The 26,854-nt window shown below is 39.7% G+C and overlaps 1 protein-coding gene across 2 annotated transcripts in view; it reads left to right on the forward strand.

The window, feature by feature from the left end:
* The window catches only part of cdh15 (cadherin 15, type 1, M-cadherin (myotubule)), a 36,133-nt gene extending 10,955 nt beyond the window's left edge, over window positions 1-25,178 (forward strand). The window contains exons 1-14 of one of the 2 annotated variants that reach the window (XM_031324310.2): window positions 9,683-10,064; window positions 16,980-17,120; window positions 18,310-18,465; window positions 19,115-19,259; window positions 20,111-20,292; window positions 20,376-20,504; window positions 20,620-20,802; window positions 21,950-22,194; window positions 22,319-22,455; window positions 22,761-22,991; window positions 23,079-23,318; window positions 23,923-24,071; window positions 24,206-24,397; window positions 24,891-25,178. In XM_031324310.2, the coding sequence (XP_031180170.1) occupies window positions 10,014-10,064; window positions 16,980-17,120; window positions 18,310-18,465; window positions 19,115-19,259; window positions 20,111-20,292; window positions 20,376-20,504; window positions 20,620-20,802; window positions 21,950-22,194; window positions 22,319-22,455; window positions 22,761-22,991; window positions 23,079-23,318; window positions 23,923-24,071; window positions 24,206-24,397; window positions 24,891-25,091 (2,382 nt within the window). In that variant the 5' untranslated portion in view covers window positions 9,683-10,013 and the 3' untranslated portion in view covers window positions 25,092-25,178. Of the gene's footprint in view, window positions 1-9,682; window positions 10,065-16,979; window positions 17,121-18,309; window positions 18,466-19,114; window positions 19,260-20,110; window positions 20,293-20,375; window positions 20,505-20,619; window positions 20,803-21,949; window positions 22,195-22,318; window positions 22,456-22,760; window positions 22,992-23,078; window positions 23,319-23,922; window positions 24,072-24,205; window positions 24,398-24,890 lie in introns of those variants that run through there. The other variant, XM_035999497.1, reaches the window with a different exon arrangement.
* The last annotated feature ends 1,676 nt before the right edge of the window (window positions 25,179-26,854 follow it).

A 26,854-nucleotide genomic window follows, 5' to 3' on the forward strand; every position in this document is an offset into this window, starting at 1 on the left:
CAAGTGCCAGGGGCAGGTCACTGGGGCGAGAGCACCGTTACCCATACAGATATAAACGCTTGACTGCTGTCTTTGGCATATGGGCTTCTCATTACTCAGAACACACAAACCCAAGGGTTTTCATCTAGAGTAAAAAAAAAGATGGGATTATCCCACAGGGACAGTTCACATTGACGAGCAGAGAAACTGTAAAAAATAAAAATCTGCCAGTTTTTTTTTAATCTGTTGTCCCTGTTCAGATGTTAAAAGCCTCCATAGAAACTAAATGTATTACTCAAAGCTAAAAAATGGTCTCAGCTACATTAAAAAACACAGAAATAAATGGCATGCAGAATTTTGTTTTTTAATTAAAACAAGCATACCTTTGTGTTAAATGTTAAACACCACCTTTGAATAGCAAAAAAGACACAAAAAGCAAGAAATGATCAGTGGAAAAACAAACACTGCAGACTGGATTGCACTGTACCTCAAAGTATTTTAGATTCATAGTAACAATGTAAAAGTAATGTTTTTAAAATATTGATTCAACCAAATTGCAAAAAAGTAGTGGTATCTAGCCAACCAGACAGATTTGTCCAGGTTTTACATTTTTCAAATGGAATTTTTTTTGTGTTTAATGCAATGACAAATATGTCATTGAGCTAAGCATCTAATTTTCTGAAAAATAAATAGAGAAGATCGCTGAACAACACTTACTGGGGTTCTGATGATATTTCCAGCATTCTTGAAGAGTATTCTAACCATCTGGATGAAAAAAAAAAATGTTTAACCCGTGTCTCAAGTTGCAAGTAAAATATTAATGCCTTGTTTTGTATGACAATATACAATATTGAAAAGAAAAAATGTGTGTGTATGTGTATATATATAAATGAAATGAAAAATGTTATCAGTTATTAATCAGTTGTTAATTGATAACATTTTTCATTTCAGTTCATGTTATTGTTCAAATTGAACAAGGAGGCTACAATCCTAATTTGGATTAGGAAAAAGAGGCGAAACTTTTATCATCATTAGAATCAGAAACAGGTTTATTGAGTGGTGCCTTGGTATATCATGAAGCAGACGGGATATTTTTTGAGGATTTTTGAAATACCTTCAAAACAAAGCTAAATGTTGATTAACAACCTAATGGGTTGTTCAGAGATTGAACATCAGCTCAGCTTTCTGACTCAAATGTAATACATCATAACCGGCACAAGCTGAGGCTAAGCAGCATCTATGAATAAACATGGACACTGATACTGGAACAACATGCTGCTGTTCAATTTTTCTATTGTAGTTTTTTTTTTTTAACATTGTGAGCACCAGGAACCAGTACACCAGTACACACTGTAGTGAAGTGCCCCCCCCCCACCCACATCCTCCAGTACTGGGAGGTCAGAGCTCAGGGTCAGCTGCAGAAAAGCATTGCTGCAGAGTGCAAACTCTGAAGGACAGCCCCCATACTCAAAACGCCACCCTGCTGCCTAAATTAAAGATGTTACAAAATTGTGTTTGATGTTAAATGAACAGAAAGCGGCAGGGGGACAAAATCATGCCAGAAGTAAAAGCCCTGTGAGTGTAATTCTCGACTCAACGAAGCGCTGCCTCTGATGTTATCCATGTACAGAGACAGAGAGGAGAGCAGCAGGGAGAGAGGACAGGGGGAGCTGGAGGGGTTAAAAGGGAACAACGTCAGCACACACAGGCAAGAAGACAAGTGTCGACAGCGACAGAAAAAAGACGGAGGCTGCCCATGTGCCTATGTCTCTTCCCCCCCCCCCCCCCCCCCCCCACACACCCCCTGCCCCCACCCCCCTCCACTGCAGACAAGCATATGTGGGCTGACAACATGACATTGCCAGTGAAGAGAGGGAGGGACAGAGAGAGAGCAAGAGGGAGGACCAGGAGCCCTGGTAGCCTTGACATCCCAGACTCTGACAGCTGATAGAGGCAGATTAGGCTCACGCATGCACATGACTGTCAACCACCTCCCACCCCACACCCAACCCCATCCACCCCTCACCTCAATTCTGTCCCCCCATCCAAAAACCCATGCAGAGGCCTCCCTCCACTCTTCTCTATTCCTGAACTGCTTAATTTTTCATTTTTCCAGAGAAAGTGAGCATTACAAGCTCAGCACTGAGTGTATGATGTACGAGTGGACTTGCATCACACAGAGCTTTGTGAATTTGTACTGATGCAATGTTTATGCTTTTGCTTAGCCAGCTATGACCCTGCCCTATCACTAGCCAATGTCTAACAACCAAATCAAGATGCAAGTCAGAAACAACAACATCGAGACCTGACTACTGCAAGTTCACGCAAGGCGTCTGCCTATTACCGTGCACAGCAGATATCCATTACCGTAACGTCTGTAATCCCCATGACTCAGGTGCCCTCAAACAGCCCAGACGCCTCCTGTGGGGTTAGCTAGATATATGAACAGACTTAACTGGATTAGCTTTGAATGTATACTAGGGTTGTTGAAAATAATCATTGCATCGATGCATCGCGATGCTGACCTAGACGATTCTGCATCGATGCAGCGACAGACCATAATCAATTATTGCCTACTGATGTTACTTGTTGATTTTCCGGTTGCTGCTTTTTTTGTTTTTGCCTTTTGTCTGTTTGCTGTGTTCAGACTCCGCTACATTCAGGAAGGTTCTTTTTAAGAGCAGATACAATAAAAAGGGGAGTTCATATATCTGACTGCTTGAATTTGTTGATGAAAACCATGTGTAGCAATATATAATAGTATTGAGGAGGTGAAGCATCATGATGCATCGTGATATCGAATCAATTTGAATCGTTGACAGGAAAATCGTAATCGAATCGAATTGTGAGACCAGTGAAGATTCACACCCCTAATGTACACATAACTTAACTCTGTATCAAGGGCTTATTTGCACTAGTTTCTTATCTCACTGTGAATAATAGGGTCCATTTTGTCTGGTTGTAAATTATTGGTTTTGGGGTGTGTGTGTGTGTGTGTGTGTTGCTTGTGTATTTCTGTGTAAGAAACAGAAAGGTCACATTTTACTCTTACTGTATGACAGATAAGAGGGAAAAAAAGTGTGTGTGTGTGTGTGTGTGTGTGTGTGTGTGTGTGTGTGTGTACCGAGGCAGACAGACATCCACCCTGGGACAGTATGTCATCGATTTAACTGCAGGAAGAGGCCTATTATCTCCAGCCATGGTTCAAGCGAGGGAGTCAAGTGTGTCATATGTGTTGGCTCTAATTGGCAACTGGCTGACTGGGGCGAAGGCAGAGCTGCAGTAACCCAACCACCTCACACACTCACCTCTGGAAATGTTACATTGTGCCGTTCACGGCTTTTGAGTTGCTGTTGTTTTTCTGCACTGACAGAGAAGTTACAAATTTGTGAGCTGAATGCAAATACATATTCAGAGACATTATACAGAACAATTGGATTAGCTGAGTAATGCAGAGACCTTTATCACCATTGTTCTATGTGTATGGTGTATAGCGGTGCTTCTTGCAAGGCTTTTGTCTCTGTGATGTTTTGATTAGAAAACTGCACTTTGCTGTCTCCGTGTTACATTGTGAGTCAATGGCTGTTGTTTATCTGCTTAATAGTGTGCCCTCCATCCTCAGACTCTTGTTAGACAAACCCTCAAGTCTCAGAAGTTTCCTATCTCTCCTCCCGAGCTGAATGCATACATGGTCTAACATTGCCCTCTGCAGGTGTATAAAATCAAAACAATTGCTGCAAAAAGTACAAAATACTGCCATCAAAAAAGGCACAAAAGAAATACGCACACAGAAGTCTAACTGACAAACTGATGCACAGATGGAACAAAGGTGTCTTATTCAGTCTCCCATGTCCTACATGTATACTGAGACAGATATGAGTAATAATAATGATGCAACATTTGCTGTACGTAATTTAATACAAAGATGAGATGCAATAGGATATAAGTGTATTTCAAAAGGGATTAATGCACAAAAACAACAAAACTGTATTTTAAGGTGTGAAGAGTAGTTTTTCAACAAATTTGCAACCTTTTGCAAAAATGCTACTTTGGCAAATGTTTTGGTAGCCGATCGGTGCCTCACACTAACGATGGCAGTTTCACTTCTACATTATACATGCAGAAATTATATTAGTGCTTTGCAATGCACTTCAAACGGTGTTAGAGCTTTGGCCCAATTAGCCACTTAATTGGAGACTGCATGTAATACTTTGTTGGCATTGGAATTGACTTCCTGTCTAGGAGCCAGGCAAGCAAAAATAACCCTAAAATAAAAATAAGCCTAAATTAAAGTAATAAATTAGTCGAGTTGCATTAGTTGTCTTGAAGAAGGGGTTTTGCAATTTATTTTCTTATTGAACAAAATTAGAAGACTAGCATGAAGTAATGAATTATCAACACAAGATATGGTCGAATTACTTGTTCCCAGACAAACATCAAGAGATGCAAAACAGAGCATATAGATACATGAAAGTGTCAATACATTATACAATAAATAAATATAAGTATTTATATGAAGATGTCTTGTTGAACCAAATATGGGACCAATACAGATTTCATCCTGTGAATTGTGGAAGTCTAAGCAACCCTAAAAGAGGAGATTTTTCCTCATAGGACGACAAAAACATAACAAAAAAACTGTTTCCCACATTAAGTGCTGCTAAAATAAATAGTAAATAGTAAATTTTATATATATATAAAATAATATGTTTAGGTCTTATATTATTACCTTTCTTAAAGTGGATATTGATGAATGACACTTTGACTTGCAAAAATCTTCAACAGTGGATTTCGAGATGGTTCACCACTGTACCTGTCATTGCTGTCAGTGAAATAATGTGAAAACCAAGTACAGGCTTTCTCTGCCCCCCTCCAATATTCATCATTAATAGTGTTACTGTGTTCCTGGTGAGCCAGACAGCTACCAGGTTGGGTTCCTTATTTCCTGATCAGTGGGGCTCCGAGCCACCTCTGTGTTAAGCTGAATATTGTTTAGTGACCTGACTATAGCTTCAAGAACACTGCAAGTCTCTTTGCTATTATCGTCTCACTGCAACCCTGCACTAACAAGCCTTCAAAACTTGTGATTTTGTGTTCTGCTGGGTCTCATATTCCTCAGTGATGACAATGTGGTGCAGTGCACAAATGCTGTTTTTGCATGTGAGTTTCTTTCATATATAATTAACTTGTACATTTCTGAAGTTCATGTGTAGTTTTTAATATCATTAAATATACAATGGCAAACCTTCTCCTGCCAAAGAGGAAAAAATACTTTTACCTTTTTTTTTTTTTTAACCTACTTTAAAACCATTAGCTGACTGGGCTGATAGCTCTCTTACCTGCTGAATTTGTAATAGACTAAGTCTTCCTTTATTTCTGGATGACTAGTTTGGCTAGTTGAGCTAGCTGCATTACTTGCAAGCAATTACAGTGGTCCAGAAAGCTTAATGAATTGCAACATTCCAATTCCGATCAAATTTCAAATTAGATTGTGGCCGGGTTGGGTCAGTGGGAAGAGCAGGCCCACATACACTGAGAGGTTTATGCCTCGATGCAGAGGTCCAGGGTTGGAATCTGACCTGTGACGATTTCCTGCAAGTCTTCCCCCTTTCTCACCTAGCTGTCCTATCAATTAAAGGCGGAAAAGCCCAAAAAAATAATCTAAAAAAGAAAGAAAAAAAATTCTAATTATATTTATTTAGATGGGGGGTTTTTTTCAAGAAAAGACAACAAAAGAGTAAAGTCCAGTAAAAGTCCTGCATTAAAAAAAAATAAAAGTCGAATGGTATTATCAGCAAAATGCACTTAAAGTAACATGTTCATAATGCAGAAACACTACTTTCAGAGTTATGAATTATTCTGAATAACACATTGTATTATTATATATTATTTAATGTTTGTCAATGTGTAGCCAATAAGCCAATAATATAAGCCCCTATGTTATGCCTGAAAAATCTTAATCCAAAAGTAAGACCTGACATGCAAATAAATGCTGTGGAGTAAAAAGTACAATATTTCTCTCTGATATTGTCATGGTTTTGAGTTTGAGTTTCTGTTGGTTGAGTTTCTGTTCTTGTTTCCTGTTTTTGTTGTGTATTTGTTCTGTTTTCTGTTGTAGCCCGTGTTTCCTCCCTTGTCTTGTCTAGCTGTAGTTCCTGTCTTGTTTTCCGTGTGTGTCTGTATGTTCTGTTTCCTGTTTTATTTTGATAGTCTGGTTTTCTGTCTTGTCTGGTTTTACTTCATGTGTTTTCCCGCTCTTGTGATTGTCCTGCCCCGCCCTGATGTGTTCCACCTGTTGTGTCACCTGTACCTTGTTTGTCCTCGTTATCCTGTGTATTTTATCTTTGTGTTTCCCTTGTCTTGTGTCAGGTCATTGTTTCTGTTTTGGAGTTCTATTTGTTAGTCTACCCGGTTTGTCTCAGTGTTCTTGTTTTCCTGGGATTCTTATTTTTGACTGCTACCACCTTTTGGATTATGTTGAGAAATAAATCTTCTGCTCAACTTACCTTTGCCTGCGCCCTCTCTGCATTTGAGTCCACCTTTCCCTGAAGATTGTGACAGATATGTGGTGATATAAAGTAGCATAAGATTGAAATACTCAAGTAAAGTACTTCTAAATTGTACTTAAAAGAATACTTCACCCTCAAAATGATCATTTGCATATCAATAGCTCACTTCGTTTTACCATGAGTTCTTGGAGGCCTCCACGGTGAACAACTAATCCAAAAACTGAAGAAATTCATGATGAATTGAAGTAATAGTGGGGTGGGTTTAGATGGCATCCTATTATGTTATTATTCTCCGTTTTTGGGGTGCAGTACTTAAGTTGCATTCCAACACTGATAATACAACTTGTTCTGCTACTCCCAAATGGCCAAAAAATCAATTAGTTCTCCTCTAAATAATAACAGGATTATTTTAATTCCAAAAAAGAGGATAATGTATGCATTTCATTCAGTAATGTAGCAATTAAATCCCCATCACAGGATTATTGAATATAGTTTCCGTTACGAATACACTCTTAGTTTTAATAGGCTACTTGTCCCTTAGTCGTATACAACTCTTTCTGAGTTAATGTGAGCTGTTATTTCTGCCAACAGTGGGCAGCAGAGTGCCTTCTCTCTGTAAAGATGGTTTTGGTTATTCTTTCAGTACTTGGTTAATTTTTTAAACTCCAGCATCACCTTTAGACATGGTTTTATTTCTAAGAGTAACACATGAGCCCCTTATACAGAAAACACTAATCTAGACTACCCAGTAGACATGCTATATCCTTCCAGCACCACATGAAATGTCTGCATGTGCTCCGGTATGAGAGCCTGTTGTTTGGGAAGTGTGTGTGGGGGGCGAAGGAAGGGAAACATCAGGGCGCCAACTGCCTCTGCCTGAAATGACAGAGACAGGTGCTGTAAAAGCACCCCTTTATACCAGAACTTACACACTCACACTCATGGACACACCAACACATGGAAGCATGCCGGCACCCACTCAGCACGCTCTCGCACACACTCTTAATTATTTCACTGCTCTACCTTCTAACATGAGAGTTTCTAGACTGTAGTATCAACAGTATCTCTGTATCTCCTGTACATTCACAATTTAGAGTTTCATTTGTGTAGTTGATTCCTATTAAGGAGGTAATGTTTTCTGTGCTGTTTCTTTTGTCTGTTTGTCAGCAGGATTACCGGAAAAACTACAAACCCGATTTTCATGAAACTTGGTGAAACGTTGTAGCATGGGCCAAGGAAGAACCCATTAAATGTTGTACTGGATCCGAATCACGGGACGGATACATGTATTCCATTAACATTGAGAGAAAGGGCATTACCTTGGCATAGTTCTGCGCTCTCTAAGTGCTCTTCTTGTTTATAACTGTGATACTTAATGTTAGTCTATGGTTTTTAACATGAATAGGTATCTGTCCCACAAGTAAAGCAGTGTCCATGGTGAAAGGGAGGCCAATGTGGTCCGAAGTTGTTTACTTCCTAATGATCCGTATCGGCCTTTGACCTCTGAGCAGACTTGCTGAAAGGGTGTTGAAAGTAGCGCTTGGGCGCTCTAACCGTCCCAAAATGCCAAACACATCTTTCCGGCTGTTTGTGTTTCCCCTGAGAACACATAACCAACAAAGTAAACTAACTTTCTCACTCTGTTTCTGGACAACAACCTTTTCTTGCAGCTGAGATGTTTGCCTAAAACACTTCATCACTCATGGTAGTGTTTCTGTCAAATTTGAAGCATAACAGACATGGCAATCTCTGCTTTGACATCACCCATTGAGCACCATTAGATCTTCATCTTCTGCTCTGACATGAGTGTTCAAAATAGCAGGAGATCAAAGAGTTCTGGCTGAATGTTCTGAATGCGTGAGGGCACGACATAGACCGCACTAGACAGCGAGGTTACGTATGCGGCCTTACGACATGAAGGTTGTGGATTTAAGAAGATGGATTTAAGAAGAAAACAAGTGCTAAGCTACTTAAGGCTTTAAACACAAGAGTATGTTGTGCTGTCTAGTGGGGGCTGTAAAATATTTTTTGTTTTATTTCCTCACAGTGGGGCAGCAACAGATTTCAAAAGACAAATCGATGTATAGTGTGGTCAAGGAACTGTTGAATTGATTTTTGTGGCTATTTAGTCCTAGGATTGACGTCATTGGCTGTTTTTCAGTTTTAGTTTCGTAGCGTATTACTATGGGCTAATGGAGACAGATGTATTTGCTTCCAAATCTTTAACGTATAATTTCATTGTCCAAAAAAAAGCTATTAATTATCAATCTAAAGTGATAGAGGTTCTGCTTTTGGAACAGACAAACAAAACACTGGGTAAACCCAGCCTGATCAGCCAGCAATTTGATTTCGCCCTGCAGCTCAGGCTGGAAACCTGTATGTTTATCTATCCTGCTTCCGTTACAATTTTGCATGGACCAATCACAAACTGGCTTATCCACCTGGCGCGCTATTGGCGGGTTTAACACGATGATGATAGAGAGGCGACCAAGCAGCTTCTTGTTTACATTCTGCCACCGAAGCGCAGCAACCCACTGATGCCGCTGTCGCTGCTACGTCACCTGGATCGTTGGTCTGATTGGTTGAAGGACATTTGAACTATGCTCGTTGATCACACCTCGTACCATCGCACCCTTGTGCAGTAGAAAATACAGAGCAGACTCCCCTGATTAATGTTCAATCTTAAAAGATTGAGCTTGGTCTTGTGACAGCCAGACTAGGAAGGGGTATTCAGTTGGTTGGTCTGCAACCTCACCGCTAGATGGCACTAAATCCCACGTACTGCTTCTTTAATTGTTTAATAAATTAGTAATATCTTTAAAGGAAGAATGCCAAACATTCGCTGGTTTCAGCTTCTGTTTGTTTCTGCTTTTCTGTTTGACATCATTGTAAACTGACAATCTTTGTGATTTGGACTGTTGGTAATTTAATAAAGTCGTACTTTGTATTTGTCCAGATTGTACATATTATTTTGGCTTTCTTGCTCTTTGTCTCTCTGTAAAGCACTGTTGTTTTAAAAAAGTTTACTTACTGACTTACTTACATGACAGTGAAGACTGTGTGAATGTCTACACCAACAGCTGCCCTGCTTCTCTCTCTCTCTCTCTCTCTCTCTCTCTCTCTCTCTCTCTCTCTCTCTCTCTCTCTCTCCCTCCCTCCCTCTCTCCCTCCTTCTGTCTCTCTCTTTCTCTCATCGGTCTGTGAGTGACAGCACATGTGCTGGGGTATATGGGAGGGCCGCTGCTGAAATTCTAACCCCTTACCCCACGACAGTGAGACATACCCCAGCTATGGACAGGGAGGAGCTGTGAGAGACAAACGCTGGGAGAGGAAAGGAGGGACAGAGAGACAGCAATAGCAAGAGGATAGAGAGAAGGAAAGAGAGGAAAAAGTTCCAGGGTTGGAGAGTTTGGCCTTTTTCATCCAGTAGAGCTGCTCAGGAGCCCAGTTCTTACTAAAGGAGCCTCAGATCTTTCAGTCATCAGGGGCCTGGTCATACTGAGTTTCTGAGTGCAGGTACTGAGGATGGCGGTACAGATGTTGATGGTGTGTGTGCTGGGTGCTCTGCTTTGTCAGGTAAGAAAAAACATTGTCTTTTCATAGCTGCTGTTAACTAAAATGAACAAAATATGTTGATTTATTTTTTGTTTTCTGTGTTTAGTGGACTGTTGTTGATTTAGTTTAACTTTTGACTCTATAAAGAACTTAGAGCACAGGTGCCTGAGCAATAGAGAAGTGTAGTGTCCCTCTCCATTTATTTTCTGATTGCTATAAACATGGGTATAACAAGTCATTGAACCTATGGATTGGATAGGCTGCTGTAAAGGTACTCCACTTGCACTTGAGCTGTCCTGTGTGAAACTGGCCCCCTCTCTGTCCCTTGCTGTATGGATTCAGGCTACCCCCAAATTTTAGCCCAAGACTTCCTGTCCCTCAGAGTGTGATCTTGGTTAGAGAATAACCTTCAGCTGCCCCACTCTTCAAATATACAGTTTATGTTTTTACCTGAGTGATGTCTTCGCTAAACATTAACTGATTTTCATCAATAGAGGCACTAAACTGGCTCTGCAATCAGAGGTTACGGCTGATCTAAACATTTCATCCTGGTTGGAAAGAGGATGATGAAGTGTTTTGAGGAGGACGAGACTCCAGATGTGTACAGAGGGCTCAGGGCATCATTAGTGGCCCCTGTCAGCAGACGCCATTATCTAGATCTAAAATGGATGACAATGTAAACTGACATATTACCACTTCCAACCACCATCAGTCTTTCTCTCTGTTTGGAGAAGGAATGAAGCCCAGGTTGGGAGGGTGAGTGAGTTGGCCTCCAGTGATTCTTCAGGGAAGTCTTGCTACCTTGTGCTCTATAATTCAGATGTTGCAGATTCTGGGTAGCTGTAGAAATGAATAATTCAGATGTGCTCAATCGGTGTCTCTGACCTTGTCAAAAGTTACTCCAAATTTTCAGTTTCTGTGTGGTTGAAAGTCTTGGTGAATTTATGCTGCTTTTGTGGGTCATGTTCATATGCCATGGCTAAGTGATCGTGGAAAAAAAACCTAAAAAAATATGAGTTGTCTCTTTTGAACATGGGATGAACCATGGGTAATAGTACAAACAAACAAATAATAGTTTGTCGCAGTGAGGCCTAAGCCACTAATGACATTACACAAAAGATATTTCGGTCAAATCCTCAGGACCTCAGTAATCATTTTATTTATGACTTTCCATATAAACATAAATAAATAACCCTGTGGATGACTTGAAAGACCTGTAAACATTAAAGTATGACCTTTAGGGTGCAGGATTCCAGTCTTCAGGCTGGGTGCAGATATCATAGACCTACTTAAGCTCTGTGTGGTGAGGCAGATATGTGGTTATATTGCACATTCAAATGCCAGAGGTGTTACAAGCCCAAGATCCCCAAATAATAAAAAGTGTTTGATTACTGTATAGTATTTTTTATTAAATGAAAAAAATCCACTCCACCAAAATTCAAAGTTTATAGCTGACTCTATCACAAGGAACAGCAGGTGTTCCAACATTACAGCAAAAAAAGCATCAAAAAATCTAAAACTATTTCAACCAGTACTCATTTTACCAATAAATCCCTAAATACACTTTGTCTAGCGAAACCATTGGAATCCATTGAAACTGCTTTGAATCCAAGCTGACCACAGCTGCTAGCCCCCACTAATAAACAAATAAATAAAATCCACCTTTCAAAACTACAGTGGCTGAAAACATAAAAAGATACATTGTTGGTGGAGTATTCCTTTAATGAGTGAATCTGCATCAATAATAGTAGCCTTTTTAAGTCCCTATTTGTCGTCCATGTTGGAAGAGGACAATTTGCTACATGCTAAGCAACAGTTGCTAAAAGCTCACATGTGGAAAAATACACATACAGTTTGGACATGGCTTCTTTTCAAGTAAAACAAAACAAATAGAAATTTGTCCTGATTTAAAAAAAAAAAAAAGAAATAGTTTAACCCTGCAGCTGTCAATCCAATCCAAAGGCTTTGTCACCCGATAGCTTCCAGTTCTTTTTTAATTTTCAGTGAGCTGGTGTTTTGAACTGGGCAGTGTTTCGGGCCTTCTGGGTGTATGTTGTGTTGAGGAGTGGGCAGCAGCCACAGCTGTTCCCAGATGCATGCGTGATGCCATTTGTCCCGCTCTGTAATCCCCCTCGCCGAAAGAGGAGTGGGCCGTTTCTGAACCATGAAATCGGGTACAAATCAAGAGTCTGTAGCAGCGGCCAGCTGGCGCTGAGGTCTCACTCATCGGAAACAATCAGTCAGTGGATTTAGGGTCTGAATCACATGTCCTGCTGGGTGTGGATACCTGCAGGCTGTTTTACACTGACTAGGGTTTCAGAGGGAGCTAAGGGTAGAGAGACAACTTCCAGATTGTTAAAAAAAGTCCTTTCCTCTTTATTAATATATTTTATGGACTGAGACATATAAAACCAAGTGGTGGCAGTTGTTGTTTTAGAGGTCATGCACAAGAAAAAGCTAGCAGCAATGTGCCATTTTGTATCCCCAATAAATAAGGTAATAAACCCATGTAGAGATGTTTAAAAATGCAGTCTTTAAATGGGTAAATTTATTTTTAAATTTCTTCTCCTCTCTATTAACCCTTTAAACCCCTTTTTCCCTTGAAGTTTCTTTATTTTTTTGAAAACTGTATACTATATGTTCCTACATGTTGTTGTTGTATTATACTTACATTGAGTTAAATATTCAAACCCAAGATTTAATAATTTTTCACATATTTATATTTATATTCAGTCCGATGTAGTTGGTATCTCTGGAAATGTTGGGATCGCCACTCAAACTTAAGTACTGTTGGTTTTAATTGTGTTTCTCCTAGTGTTCTCTCAGCTTAAGTTTGCAAAGATGCATTAGGAGGTTATTGTTTAAACAGATTATGTTTTTGTTCTGGCCTATTCCCATTAACAGAATATATGATGGGAAAGTAGAGGAGAGGGACAGTTCATCCCTGTATTAATAGTAAATGTGTGCCTCTTTCACATCTAGAAGATTCTTCCCCATGCTCTATTGAATGAAGAAACGATCAAATGTCATTCTCGTTAATTTAATCCACCACTTTAGTTGTCAGATAAGATTCTTTTCAATTTTTTTTCCAGTAACTCCATTTTAATTGAGTCCTACTTTTATTCTTAGTTTAATATTATAACCTTGCTCAGCATTTCCAAAGCTCGGACATCTGCTCCGAGGGGGACTTACACTGTGGCACCATAAATAGGGTGTCCGTGCCCATGCCAGGCAGTCATGACTTAGCAAAGTGTAGGGGTGTGGGACCAGTACTGTTGGTGACTGACTGGTTGAATGTTCAGTAACAGAAGTGACCAGAGGGACACCTGTGTGACCTCTAGCCCTGTGGCTAAAGGGACAGACAGGCATGCTGCAGGCATTACTTCTCGGCTGGACAAGAGTTCTTGAGTTATTGGAACAGTGGACTCTCTCAGGGGGGTACTCTTACCAATACATTCAACTGTTACAAGATGGCAGATAGCATTTTAGTAAAATGTAACACTTTTGACAAACTGGTATAATTTTAATTTGTCACAGTTGCATTTCTCCACATTTGTAGCGTGAAGTAAACATCCCTCACACCTCTTACCATTTTTTTCAATCAATTAGTGTTTGAAACATGTATTTGCATTGCCATGTTAAAATGCACTAAAACTAAGGTAGTTTAAAGGCATGACAGGAAGGACAACTGTAATGGCTTGTGAGTAGTGTAATGTAATGTATTTGTGCCAGTAGCAATACTTAGAAGGTGGACAGCTCCGATGGCTTTGTGACTGAATGTAATAGTTAGTGTGTGTGTTTTTTGAGTGTAGCTATTATGTGACCCCCTAAATATATTGTCTCTTTCTGTTTTGATATGCAAGAAGTACTGTAAATTGTACTCTTGTTCCTACAAATTACATTACTTTTTAAATTTTAAGTTGTTACTTATCAGAGTACCTAATGCGTTTATATGTTTATAACCTTTGGTTAATACAACTGTGACTCTTCTTCTGTTCTTACAGGGTCATCTTTAATTATGACCAGTGTGTGTATTTTTAATAAATGTAACCAACCAAATGTAGTGTGGCTTCCTATTGATATTCATGGCTTCTCTTAGAATGATGATAATTTATATTTTATGTTTATAGTTTTATATATTCAGGTTATTATGAAATTATTTATTTTAAAATAATCATTCATTTGATTATGCCATTTTCAATTTAAGGCTCATCATTACCAATTGTCTCCTATTAGTCTAAGTACACCGACTATGATACTAGGATATATATTGTTATCATCTTTATTATGTATTGATTGTCTATCTGGTTTTGTAAATTGTCCTTGGCTAAGTTGAAAAGCGTTTATTAATAAAATGTATTATTATTATAATACAGTATTGAAAGGTAATTTAGTGCACATATCTTGATCTAAAGTATTTCAAATGAACCAGAATACTATTTGCAATGTGACAATACATTTTCGTTCTCCAAAGCCGACATCAAAGAGGTGGAATCGAACTTTCTCGGTCTCATAAACACTCCAACAGAGTGCTTAACGGTTCTTCTTTGAGGGCATATCATTCCCAAACAAGCTGTCTATACTTCTGTGAGGGCTCGAGGTGAAAGGCCGAGCTGTAAAAGTATCTGGGAAAAACCTCTAAAAACAGTTAATCTGTGTGTGGTGTCGTCGTTCAGCCTGTCAGAAACAGCACTCATTGGTCTAATTGGTAACATGACTCTTTGGTGTTACCGCATCCTGGGCTGGTAAACACATTATAACAGTGGCAGATACTTAATGGGGCCACTATCCAAAACACAGAGTCATTTTAAAATCAGATTAAAGGGACTGAATAAGACACTGATATGTGTGAAAAGGTTGTGTGCAAAATAAGAAACGGTGCTTGGTAGTTGTAAGCTTTTCTGACTATCTCTTAATGTTTTATATTCTGGAAAAGATGCAGCACTTTGCTTTTTGTTGTGGTTACTTTCAGCATTACCAAAGAATAGTTGATGTATGACCGCAACTTTTAAGGTGGTCACGTTAGTCCATCAAACTTCTAAAAACACATGGCAGACCTTTACTCCAACACAACCCTTTATTCACCAATCGTTTTGGGGATTTCTTGCATTCATCAGAGTAGTGTCTGAGGTTGTTTCCAGTTTCCCTATGCTGTATATAATCCATTGATTGATTGTGTGATTTATAGATCATATAGCATGCCTGTGGATTGAAGACAGAGCGGTAGTAATTAATTCTTTCAATATCATTTTGTCAAATTCATTTTTACACAGTATGCTTAAGTCTCTTACATCTCTTCATATTTATGGACTCATTTCAAATTCAATCTGTGGTTAACTCTAACACATTCATCCTAAACTTCCTATTGCTCGTTTGGTGACTAAAGCATGGTGGACTGGAGAAGAGTTGTGTGATGTGTTTGATTAACTTAAATTGAAGCTCACACTTGTCTGCACCTCACTGTGTGTGCATTCTCAAAGTTAGAAAAGGGACCACACATTAGCCAAAGTGTCCACAAATCAGGCAAACTTAGAAAGTGCTATACTTGGAAATACAACTGTGATGCAGCTGTTATTGATGTTGAGGTTAAGTGACAAGGCAGAATGTGTGCTATGCCAGCAGAGGTTTGAGAGCTCATATATGCACAAGTCTTAAATATGGAAGTAGATAAGGATGAATTTATGTGGGTGACATGTCAGTGTAAACATCTCTGTGAGAGTGGAGATGACGATGGCTACAAAAAAAAACGTTAAATAGGTGGGGGTCGAGAATATAGAACAGTCTAAGATTAGCCTGCCCTCTGACTTGGCCAACAGATGCCAGCCATGGTTGCCATTCCTCCCCGCACTGTCCAGCAGCATGCCAAAGGATCAGTATATCAGATCACCCGCCCCAGAAACAAGGCAGGGATCACAGGCCTTCACAAAATATTCACATATTTATCAACTATCCATTTTTTGGCTTATGTATTTATGAATGACTTAAAATCTACTGAAACAGGTCATTCATTAAGATTTAGTTATATTTGAGTGAAATCACACAGACAAATATTACAGACAAAGCTTTTTGGCAAGTAATAATACATCCACATTTATTTCTGCAATTGCATATGCATTTGAGCTGTTAAACATATGGGAAGTAATGCTGATTCCGGTGAATTCCCACAGAAAAGAAGGAAGCAACTTGTGGAAATGTATGTGCTTATGTGTGGGTGGGTGTTTGTTGATGCACATACATATGTGTGTGTGGGTGTGTGTATGAGAAAGCCTGTATATGAGTGTGTCTGTGGAATTCCTACTGCACAGCAGATCCGTAAGGTGACCCCAAACTCCCAGTCAGGTGCAGAGCTGAGCATAAAGGGGAATTTGTGAGTGGGAATGCGGGTGGGAAAGCATAGGATCTAAATCCAAAGTCGACAGCTGTTTGTGTGTGTGTGTGTGTGTGTGTGTGTGTGTGTGTGTGTGAGTGTGTTTCTCACATGTTTGTTTTGTCTGTGAACGTGGTCAAGACAGCGAAGTGCTGAATGGGGGCTTGTGAAATGAGCGTGAGTGTTTGTGTTTCCTAGTCCTGAGATGAATTTGCACACAGATCAAAGTGAGCTGACAAAGACGTGTATTAGTGAGTGAAACCTGAAGCTGTGGCCCTGCATCCCTTCTGCTGCCCTGGACAATCCCATGGATTCCACATTACAGACAGCCTCAGCGCCTACAGCTAGCATGCAGCCATTCCATCAGACTGTTGGGAATGTTATAAGGGAGACTCTTGGCATGGTTTTACAGTAAACAGCTGCAAATATATATAATGACATAATTTTGTCTTCCATGAAGGAGAATTAAAGGAACAAAAAATATACTCAATGTGATCCCTATCTGAATGTTCCTGTGACTTTCTTTTGTTGTTGGCATGTGAGTTTCATGCTGTACTTGTTTCCTTCAGATGTGGAGCTCTGCAGAAGAAGAGGCCCTTCACCCATGGAGAAATCAAGGCAAGGGAGTGGTCAGAGTGAAGAGGGACTGGATCATCCCTCCAATCAGAGTGCTGGAGAATAGCAAGCAGGTTCCCGAAGACCTTGTCCAGGTAAACATGTCAAATTATAGCTTTTCACAGCATAATTTCATCAGTGGATAACTCTGTCTAAAAACAATAGTCAGGGGCCCATATGTACATTGAAACAGAATTTGCCTGCTGTAATCATCCCTCCTGATTAGTAAAAGATCCCCTCTAAATGTGCTTTCAATGTAAGTGATGAGGGGACAAAATCCACAGGCCTTGTTCTGTGCAAAAATGTATTCAAACATTTATCTGAAGCTAATAAAGAGATTTTTCCCAATACAGTGAAGACACAAAGCAATTTAGCTGGAAATGCTGACGTTTGCAGCTTACAGACAAGCAGACAAACACCGTGTTTAATTAATTCCTTACACTTTTACTCTTTTTTTTTGGTGTTGGAAAGGTTAGAAAAAATGCCTCTTTATAAACAGAGTTTCCCTATAGCGCCAAACATGCTGCTTCTCTACAGTGCATAGTTACGGCTGCTGAACTATGATTGGACAATCGCTGTGTGGGGTAGGGGTTTAGCTATTGGTCAATTGTGACAGGGGAAGCAAAATGGGGACTTGAGTAATAACAGCAGGTGCTAATTTTTTGCCTAACAAAATGCAAAAATGCATACGTAAATATATAAAATGCAAGTGATAATAATACATTTTAGACTGCTATAAAAGAAGGGCCCTGTGTTTTATTCCTTTGTAGACTAAACTATCATGCATCATATTACTCTTAGACTGTATAGAGCTATTACTGTATACTGGATCCATTTAAACACAGCGCTATACAGCCATGCACTGCTGATTGTAATTCTTCATCACAGATGATCACACACAGCACAGACCAGTGTTCAAAAGACATGTGAAATGTAAATGTTGTGTTAAGGCTGTCACAGACGACCAGTAAGTGTATAAATCCTACCATACAAGGAGAATTATAGAGCCTCTTTTACACGGTGGTGAAAATGCAGCAGAGACCATATGTGAAAGAAAGTGAAAACAAAATGCATAAAATATAGACTCCTTGCTATTATAAGTTAAGAATATAATTTCCTGCCATAAGTCAAAGGCCTCCGTAAGTTTAAACACTGTTGTCTCAAGGTCCCTAACTGTCAACATGCTCACATCTGGTGTTACGACGTATGGTTTACATTCCTCCCCCCACCTCCCCATGAGGTTGTGATGATCACCAACTTTATCTCCTCTCTTTCTTTGACTAGATCAAATCGGACAAAATCTTCACAGGTGAGGTGATCTACAAGTTAGAGGGGCCGGGGGTGGACCAGGAGCCCAAGAATCTGTTTGAGATTGATGATAAAACAGGAGTAATCAGGAGCAAGCGGCCGCTGGACAGAGAGAGACATAACAGCTTCACGGTGAGAGAGCATCTGTCAGAATCAGGTTTTATTGCCAATGAGTACTTACAAGGAATTGGTGGCCTTGGTGGTTGGTGCATACATAAACAAACACACATATTAAACATTAGTATGAAATAGGATGTATTTATGTATCTAGATCTATGGGAGTAACATTTTAAATCACCATGGAAATGTGTTTCAAAGCACAATCAAACAGAGGTACTAAACACACAAGCCACAATGCAATCAATAAGACCTTACACAACGTGTTTAAGAGCTTAGGTCCATGTTTTTGTCTTAAAGCATTTATCAGTGTCTCAGACACCAGTACAAACAGCCAGAGGTCAGTTTCCAAGGGCTTTTATGGGCATCTTGGGAGAGAGCTGTTTCAGACCAGATGAATGTGATGTAACCTATGATGTTGAACCAAACATCCTGCACATTTCTTTCTGCCATTTCCATCATACTGTATGCTGTGTACAGATACCACATATACCCACAGTTGACACGAGTGTTGGATGTATCCTTCATGAAATGCAAGAGATTTGTGGTAATTAATAGGAAGAAACAACAATCTCATGATTGCAGCTTTCATAGACATTAACATTTGTCTGTTATATCTGTGTGTGTGTGTGTGCGTGCATGTTGTGTGTGCGTGCGTGTGTAGCTCAAAGCCTTTGCGCTGTCCCCCAGTGGAGAGAGACTAGAGAATCCGACCACCATAGAGATAGTGGTGCTGGATCAGAATGACAACAGACCTGCTTTCACCCAGAGCCAGTTTGGTGGCATTGTCTCTGAGTTCTCAGTCCCAGGTATGTATGTATGTATTACACACTGCATTACCAACCTTTCATTTTCTTATCTTCTTGAAACACAATGTTTCAAAAAGCCATCTTAAATGTCCTTCCTGAAGTAGCTTCAAACGTTTATAAGTAGCTTTGACTGAAGTATAACACCTCCCCCATACTTTCTGTTTGTTTCAGTGTGTCATTAAAACTGCAATATGCCGTTTAACAGCTTAAATCTGCTATAATCCATATATTTACATTAACAATGGACATATAATTATGATTACCTGATTGTGCAGTTCTCCTCAGCTCTGCAGAGCGGTTTAGAGTCTTTCAGCTCACCGTTTTGGTTTTGCCACTTTCATTAGCATTGTTTTCAGATGCAGCAGGCAGCTGTTTTCAGCTGAAGCACCCTAAAATCTGACTGTACAATATCTGCTTAGCACCAAACAGCAGACAGACAAAGTACATAGTGAACATAGTGGAGCATGTAGTACCTAAAGAGTCAGATATTGCCTTCTGAAGTTGTTCAGACTAGAAATAAAAGAAGAGTGAATATTGGACTTATATGTGTAAATAAGCATCTGTTTGCTAACAAGTTTGCCAAATCAACTTACATCAAATGTGTCAGTGTTGTGTTTACAGCTTGTTTCTTCTGCCTCCAAGTGGATTGCAGGTTTAAGTAAAATATTCAAAACAAGTAAATTGTTTGTAAAGGCACATTGTCTTTCCGTTTTCAGAATAGTACAGTTTAAGACTTGTTAAATGTTTTGTAAAGTATGACATTTTTTCAGTGAAGTCCTGCAGCCTCAGCACATATCTTTCATACTGACTGATCTTTCCAGCTGACCAAAGCTTTCGATTAATTTTGACAGGCACCTCAGTGATGTCAGTGTCAGCCACTGATGCAGATGACCCAATGACAGAAAACGCTTTTCTGAGTTACTCCATCATTGGCCAGGAGAGCATTCCTGCCAATGCTGTCACCAAGACTATGTTTGGTATCAACAACGAGACAGGAGCCATCTACACAAGAGATGTAGGCCTGGACCGAGAGGTAAAATGCAGGTTAAGATGCAGATTTTTGCAGATCATTATCATATGGTTCATTTCACTAATATGTGCTATATTCTGTCCTAGGTGGTGAAAAGTTTCCGATTAAAACTGCAGGTTGCTGATATGGGGGGCATGGGACTAACAAGTGAGGGTGTGGCTATCATACATGTATCTGATATCAACAACCACGCCCCACAGTTCAGCCCTGCCTCGGTGAGTCTCAGTCAACAATATATGAGTGATATTTTGCAGTTGTTATTTAAAACACTTAAGTTAAACTGTTAGATGTTGAATCTTTTGATCTGTGTTTTCTGTGTGGTCCATGTAGTACAGTATGACAGCAGTGGAGAACAGGGAGGACTATGAGATTGGCCGGGTGAATGTGACAGACAGAGATGATCGTGGAACAGGAAACTGGGAGGCCAAATACTTTATTTCCAATGACCCTGAAGGCATCTTTGCCATCAGTGCGGATCCTGCCACCAACGAGGGCGTTCTGACAGTGGTGAAGGTACAGTCTGCTGAACTGCTGTTAACTGAAAGAGTGTAAAGGAGGGGTTGTGGTGATTATTGAGTATTCATCACACATAACGTAAGTGGATATGGAAACAAATGATTTCTACCAGCTTTGTTCCTCACCCTGGCCTTTTTTATAATTTCTCAATTTTCTTCACTGTGCACATGAAAACAAGCTTAATAACAAAGGGTATGGGTAAGAATGACACCCAATATAAGTATTCACACACTGCTAAATTGTTAGGTCAAAACTTTGTCCGAAAGGCAAACTTTTCAGGGGTTACTTCATCTTCTTTTTTTTTTTTTTTTATCTTGACCATGATGTGTTTTATAGTTTATCTTTTGAGTTTTGAAGTGGTTTCTCCATATATGTTGAATTATATGTTTACCTGTAAATTAATTTGATATATTTGCCTATCCAGGTAACCTGCTTTGCACTGGTCCCAATAACAGTTAACTGGACTTAAATCATTGGAAGTTGACCAATTGAACTATTCAGTCTCTATTTTACCTATAATAACTGTCGATCTAGGAACCTTACTATGAATGTATTAGGAAAGTATTAGGAATTTAGAGACCCATTAAGTATCATGTCGCCGTGAATGTAGAATGTTGTTCAACCCACAAAACAAAAATATGACCATTACCAAAGCAAGTGTTACAAGGTTTTTAGGAGACAAGTTATTTCTGTGCTGTTCAGTCAGTGTTTGAAAGTGTACACCATTCATACAAAATCAGATATACCTTTACATCCCAGTGACATTTCTTTAAAATCCATACATTTTCTATGTTCTATCTAAAGGAAAAACAGTATGTGTTCACAAATGTTGACTGATCTGTTTCTGGGGCGCAGGAATAATTTGAATTTTCAAAATGGGTGGCATTGCCCTTTAAAGATAAAATGTGCAGTGAGGCCCTTAGTCACAACTCAACAACTCTCTCTAGTGGTTGAGTTTTAAACTTGAAGTTACTCAGACAAAAATGCTTATTTGACTTTTCCTATATTTATGTAGGTCGGTAAATGACTGAAATTTGAGCCTTTGTTATACATATAGCATTATCATTCATTCTTTATTATCCGACCACAGTGCGGTGCAAAGTTTCCCTTCCACAAGCTTTTTCTGCTCTGTTTTGTCATGCAGCCTCTGGATTATGAAGCACAGCATGAGTATGTCCTGATTCTGACGGTGGAAAATGTCAATCCTCTGAGCAACAAGGCTCCCAACCTCCCAATGAGTACCGCTACAGTGGTGGTGACTGTCGTGAACGAGAATGAAGCTCCTCATTTCAGGGAGGACCCCATACAGATTGTGGTCCCTGAGTCTGTGGTTCCTGGGACTTTACTGAAAAGCAACATTGCCTTCGACCCTGATAATTCTGACCTGAGGTACGGTCGTAGACTGTATAACGATGCAGCCACAAAATAAGAGGAGCATTTTTGTGTTTTTAAGAATCCAAGTAAATTAATAAGATGTGTTTTTCTGCAACTTTTTCTCTGCTCTCTGTGGCAGGTATGAGATTAGTAGAGATCCTGAGAGGTGGCTGGACATCAACAGAGTTACAGGAGACATTACTGCCAAGAGAACCTTCAACATGCGATCTCCAAATGTTAGAAACAATATCTACAATGCTGTAGTCAAGGTTACAGGTCAGTTTATCTACCCTTAATGCACATGGCGGGTTTCACACCTCTTTTAAGAAAAAGCTTAATTGACTTGTTTGCACAGTAATAGACGAGTGTTGTGAGAAGGCTAATTCTTTTAAATAAGCTATTGTAACTTAATGTTGTATTGTTTTTTTATGACCTTTCACTTTCTCTGTATTGTTTGCTTTGTCTGTTTTTGCTCATGTAATGCACTTTAAATTGCCTTTGTGTCTGAATTGTTCTATGTAAATAAATTGCCTTGCCTTGCCTTATGTGACATTGCTGTGTATTTATGTTCTCCTGTGTAGATGCAGATGGTGTGTCGACCACGGCCACAGTGGCCATCACACTGAAGGAGACCAATGACTTCCCCCCTCAGCTCATCCCTCTGAGTGGCACTGTCTGTAGGGATGCAGGCCGCAGGAATTCTGGTCTGTCTGTGACTGCTGTGGATAAAGACCTTCCTCCACACGCTGCACCCTTCACCTTTGAGATGCCTGACGATCTGTCAATCAACTGGACTGTTATTCAAGTCAATGGTAAGGAGAGAACATCAAGGGTGAGGATGGAGTAGGAGGTGTTTCCATAAATCTCCTAACCTTCCTCCATTCTCCTTCCTTCTTCAGATACTCATGCTGTGCTTCAGCCCCTTATAGAGCTGGAGGCAGGAGAGTATGCGGTCACAGTGTTTGTGTCAGACTCTGGCAGCCCAGTTCTGAGCGCTTATGCTCAGGTCAATGTCACCGTGTGTCTCTGTGACTCCTTTGGAGATTGTAAGTCTGAGGTGGGGGCTGTCCTAGGCTCCAGTGTGGGAATCAGCTTCATCGCTCTCATCATCATCATGGCTAGTATTGCACTCCTACTGCGTAAGTCTCATCTTGAACCATCTTAACTTTTTGGGTTGTTGTTTTTCGCAACAAGAATAAAGCGAACATGACCCTAGTTTAAGATATTTCCAATTGAAATAAATGACTGTCATGAAGATGTGCTTTTTTGAAGTTCAGCATACAAATAATCACAAACATTTCATGTGTGTCATTTAAGTGACAAACAAAAAAGATAGAGCTGTAACAATTAGTCAATTGACAGAAAAATAGTCGGCAACTATTTTGATAATCAATTAAGTGTTTAGGTCATTTTTAAAGCAAAAAATACAAATGGTTAATTCTAATAGAAAATAGTTTTCAACCTGTCAAATATGACAATATTTTGCTTTTCTCAATTTTATATATTATTTTAAATTGAATATTTTAGGGTTATTGATTGTTGGTTGGACAAAACAAGACTTTTGTGGATGTGACTTTAGACTGCGAGAGACCGGGACATTTTCCACTATTTTCAGAGATTTTATAGACTAAATGGTAAATTGGCAGATTAATCGATAATAAAAAGAATCGTTAGTTGCAGCCCTAATAACTGGATACACACGTATCAATTAAGACTTCATGGTTTCCCTCCGTTTGATTGCAGTACTGCTCCTCCTGGCTGTGGCCGTGACATCCTGTGGGAGACGCCACCATATCAAGAAAGGAACCGGTCTGCTTGTCGGGGAATCGGAAGATGACATCCGTGACAATGTTTTTAACTATGATGAGCAAGGCGGGGGTGAGGAGGATGAGGTAAGGCTGCTGCACAGGTCACAAGTCAAGTGAGTCACAAGTGAGCGATCCTGTGATCCAGTTTATACATATTATCACTGTATTCTTAAAGTACATGCAGAGTCAATCTGTAGCTTCTTCCTCTCAACTTGCAGAATGCCTTTAACATCGACCTGCTGTGGAATCCCCATGATGCACCTTCAACCCCCGGGTCCTACTATCCTGGGTCTGGTGTTCCCCGAGGCAAGCAGCCCCTCAGGAAGGATGCCCCACATAACCTGCCCTCACCTATCTACCCACGGAGGCCTCCAGCGGATCCCACTGACATCGAGGACTACATCAATGATGTAAGAACCTTCTACCATGACCCTGTTTTATCTCAATTTCATAAAAAAAAATATTCTAAAGGCCCAGGCCATAACCTAAAGTTATATTCAAAGGTTTACACACCATTAAAATTCCAAATACAAAGGAATTTACTATGACTCTCAAAATTATCAACAGGCCTGACAGACAGTCTAACACTGAATATTTCAATCTAGGGTTTGCATGTTTTCTGATGCTGTTAAAGCTTTGTTTAGATCTGTAACGATAAAACATGCCTATATTTTCAATGGTGATCAGGTTAGAAAGACACTAAAGGCTTATTTTTCCAGCTATAACTCTTCTGCCATATATGTGAATACACTTGTACTTAGAGGCGAACAACACTTTTGCATATGTAAAAAAAAAGTTGTATAAAGCCTTTGTGATTTGGTCCATTTACAATTACAACAGCATTCCCAGGAAATTTGCTTTACCCATATCAACTTAAAAACCTTGTAATTTGTCTTCCCTCAGGGCCTGGAGGCTGCAGACAACGATCCTAACGTGCCTCCGTACGACACAGCCCTGATCTATGACTATGAGGGCGAGGGCTCACTGGCAGGCAGCCTCAGCTCCATTGCTTCAGGCAGCTCTGATGGAGACCAAGACTACGACTACCTCAACAACTGGGGACCACGCTTTCAAAAACTGGCCAACATGTATGACCCACGTTAAGGTGGAAGCAGAGAGAAGACCTGTGTGATTCACCACCAGTTAGGGACCCAGATCCCTCCCTCTGGTGTTTTTTTTCTGGACACATTTGAAAAGAGTTTAGTCCAGGACAAGATTTGAAGTATGCCATGGAAAAATAAATGCTATAGAAAAACATTGGCCTTTAATCTAATGTGCCTTAGGTTTTATTGAGGATCATTTGGACACAGTTGACATAATGGCTTGTTGCAAAGTTTTGTGGTTAGCTCGGGAAAAGCAGATGAAAGTAAAATCGCAAGTTGACATGATCAGCCATGAGGCACGGAGCTGTGCATGCTCCAAGGCAAACAGAATGTTTAAATGATTGTCCATGTCTGGTTCTGTTTATCCTCAGACTTGGATTGCTCAGTAATGATGCATACAACAAGTCTGAGATATTAAACAAAATCGTCATGTATTTCTTTCTTTTTTATATAAGTGATTATTTTATAAGGTAAATTTGCTTTGATATTGATTTTGTTTGTTTTTCTTTTTTGATCACAAATCCTCCATTCCAGCATCTGTTACTTTTTTTGGAAAACAATATTACTCAACAAAACCAACTGTACCACACTATATTCTGTAATCAAACTGTTTGGACATTTTTTTTATATATATATATTAATTGAATTTAGACTTTACCGGCGTCTACAGAATAAATGTAAATATTTTATTTAGTGTGTGTATTGTTCATTATTAAAGAAGACCTGCACATAGGTTCACCATTCATACATGCACATGTATACATTGCATTCAGGAAGTATTCTGACCCCTTCACTCTTTTCACACTTTGTTATGTTGCAAAAAATGTTTCCCTTATCAATATCTCATAATAACAAAGTAAAAACAGGGTTTTAGAAGCTTTGTCAAATGTATTAAAAAGAAAAAAACACTAGCATGGTAGTATTCAGACCCTTTGCTATGACACTTGAAATTTAGCTTAGGTGCCTTCCATTTCTCTTAATCATCTTTGAGATATTTCAATGCCCTGATTGAAGTCCACCTGTAGTAAATTCAATTGATTGGACATGATTTGGAAAGGCTAACACTGTAAGGTCTCACAGCTGACAATACATTGCAGAGCAAAAACCAAGCCATGAGGTCAAAGAGCTGCCTGCAGGGCTCTGAGACAGGACTGTGTCGATGCCAAGAGCTGGGGAAGGCTACAAATAATTATGTTGCATAGAAGGTTCCCAAGAGCAAAGTGGCCGCCATCATTCTTATAAGGAATTAGTTTGTAACAACCAGGGGTCTCATTTATAAACGTGGCGTACGCACAAAACGGGGCTGAAAATGTGCGTACGCCACTTCCCACGCAAAGGTTGTGATTTATAAAAAACAAACTTGACGGGAGAATGTGCGGTCCTCCACGCAAACTCTGACCCATGCGTACACACATTTTGGAGACAAAATAGGAATTGGCGACGCAGATGGTGAGGTGGTGAACTGAAGTCAGACTGCAGAAAGTAAATGGGAAAAACGATTACTAGTAATATTTTCGAGTATTGATATGTCTCACGCACATTTTTTCACTCCATATCATCCACGTTACGATGAAGATTAAATCCAGCAGTGTTATTTTGCGATTGTACTGAGTGATACTTGTTCCATAAACACCTTGTAAAATCCAACTCAAATCTTTAATAAAAATGTGTTCTTAATGTTTAATCGGCGCTGTCTCACCGTCACATTGTCCCTATGGAGCGCAGGAGGAGGGGATAGCCCGACTGCATGGAATACAGGCTAGC

This window comes from Sander lucioperca, chromosome 3 (assembly GCF_008315115.2).
Source record: "Sander lucioperca isolate FBNREF2018 chromosome 3, SLUC_FBN_1.2, whole genome shotgun sequence".
NCBI classification, from domain to species: Eukaryota; Metazoa; Chordata; class Actinopteri; order Perciformes; family Percidae; genus Sander; species Sander lucioperca.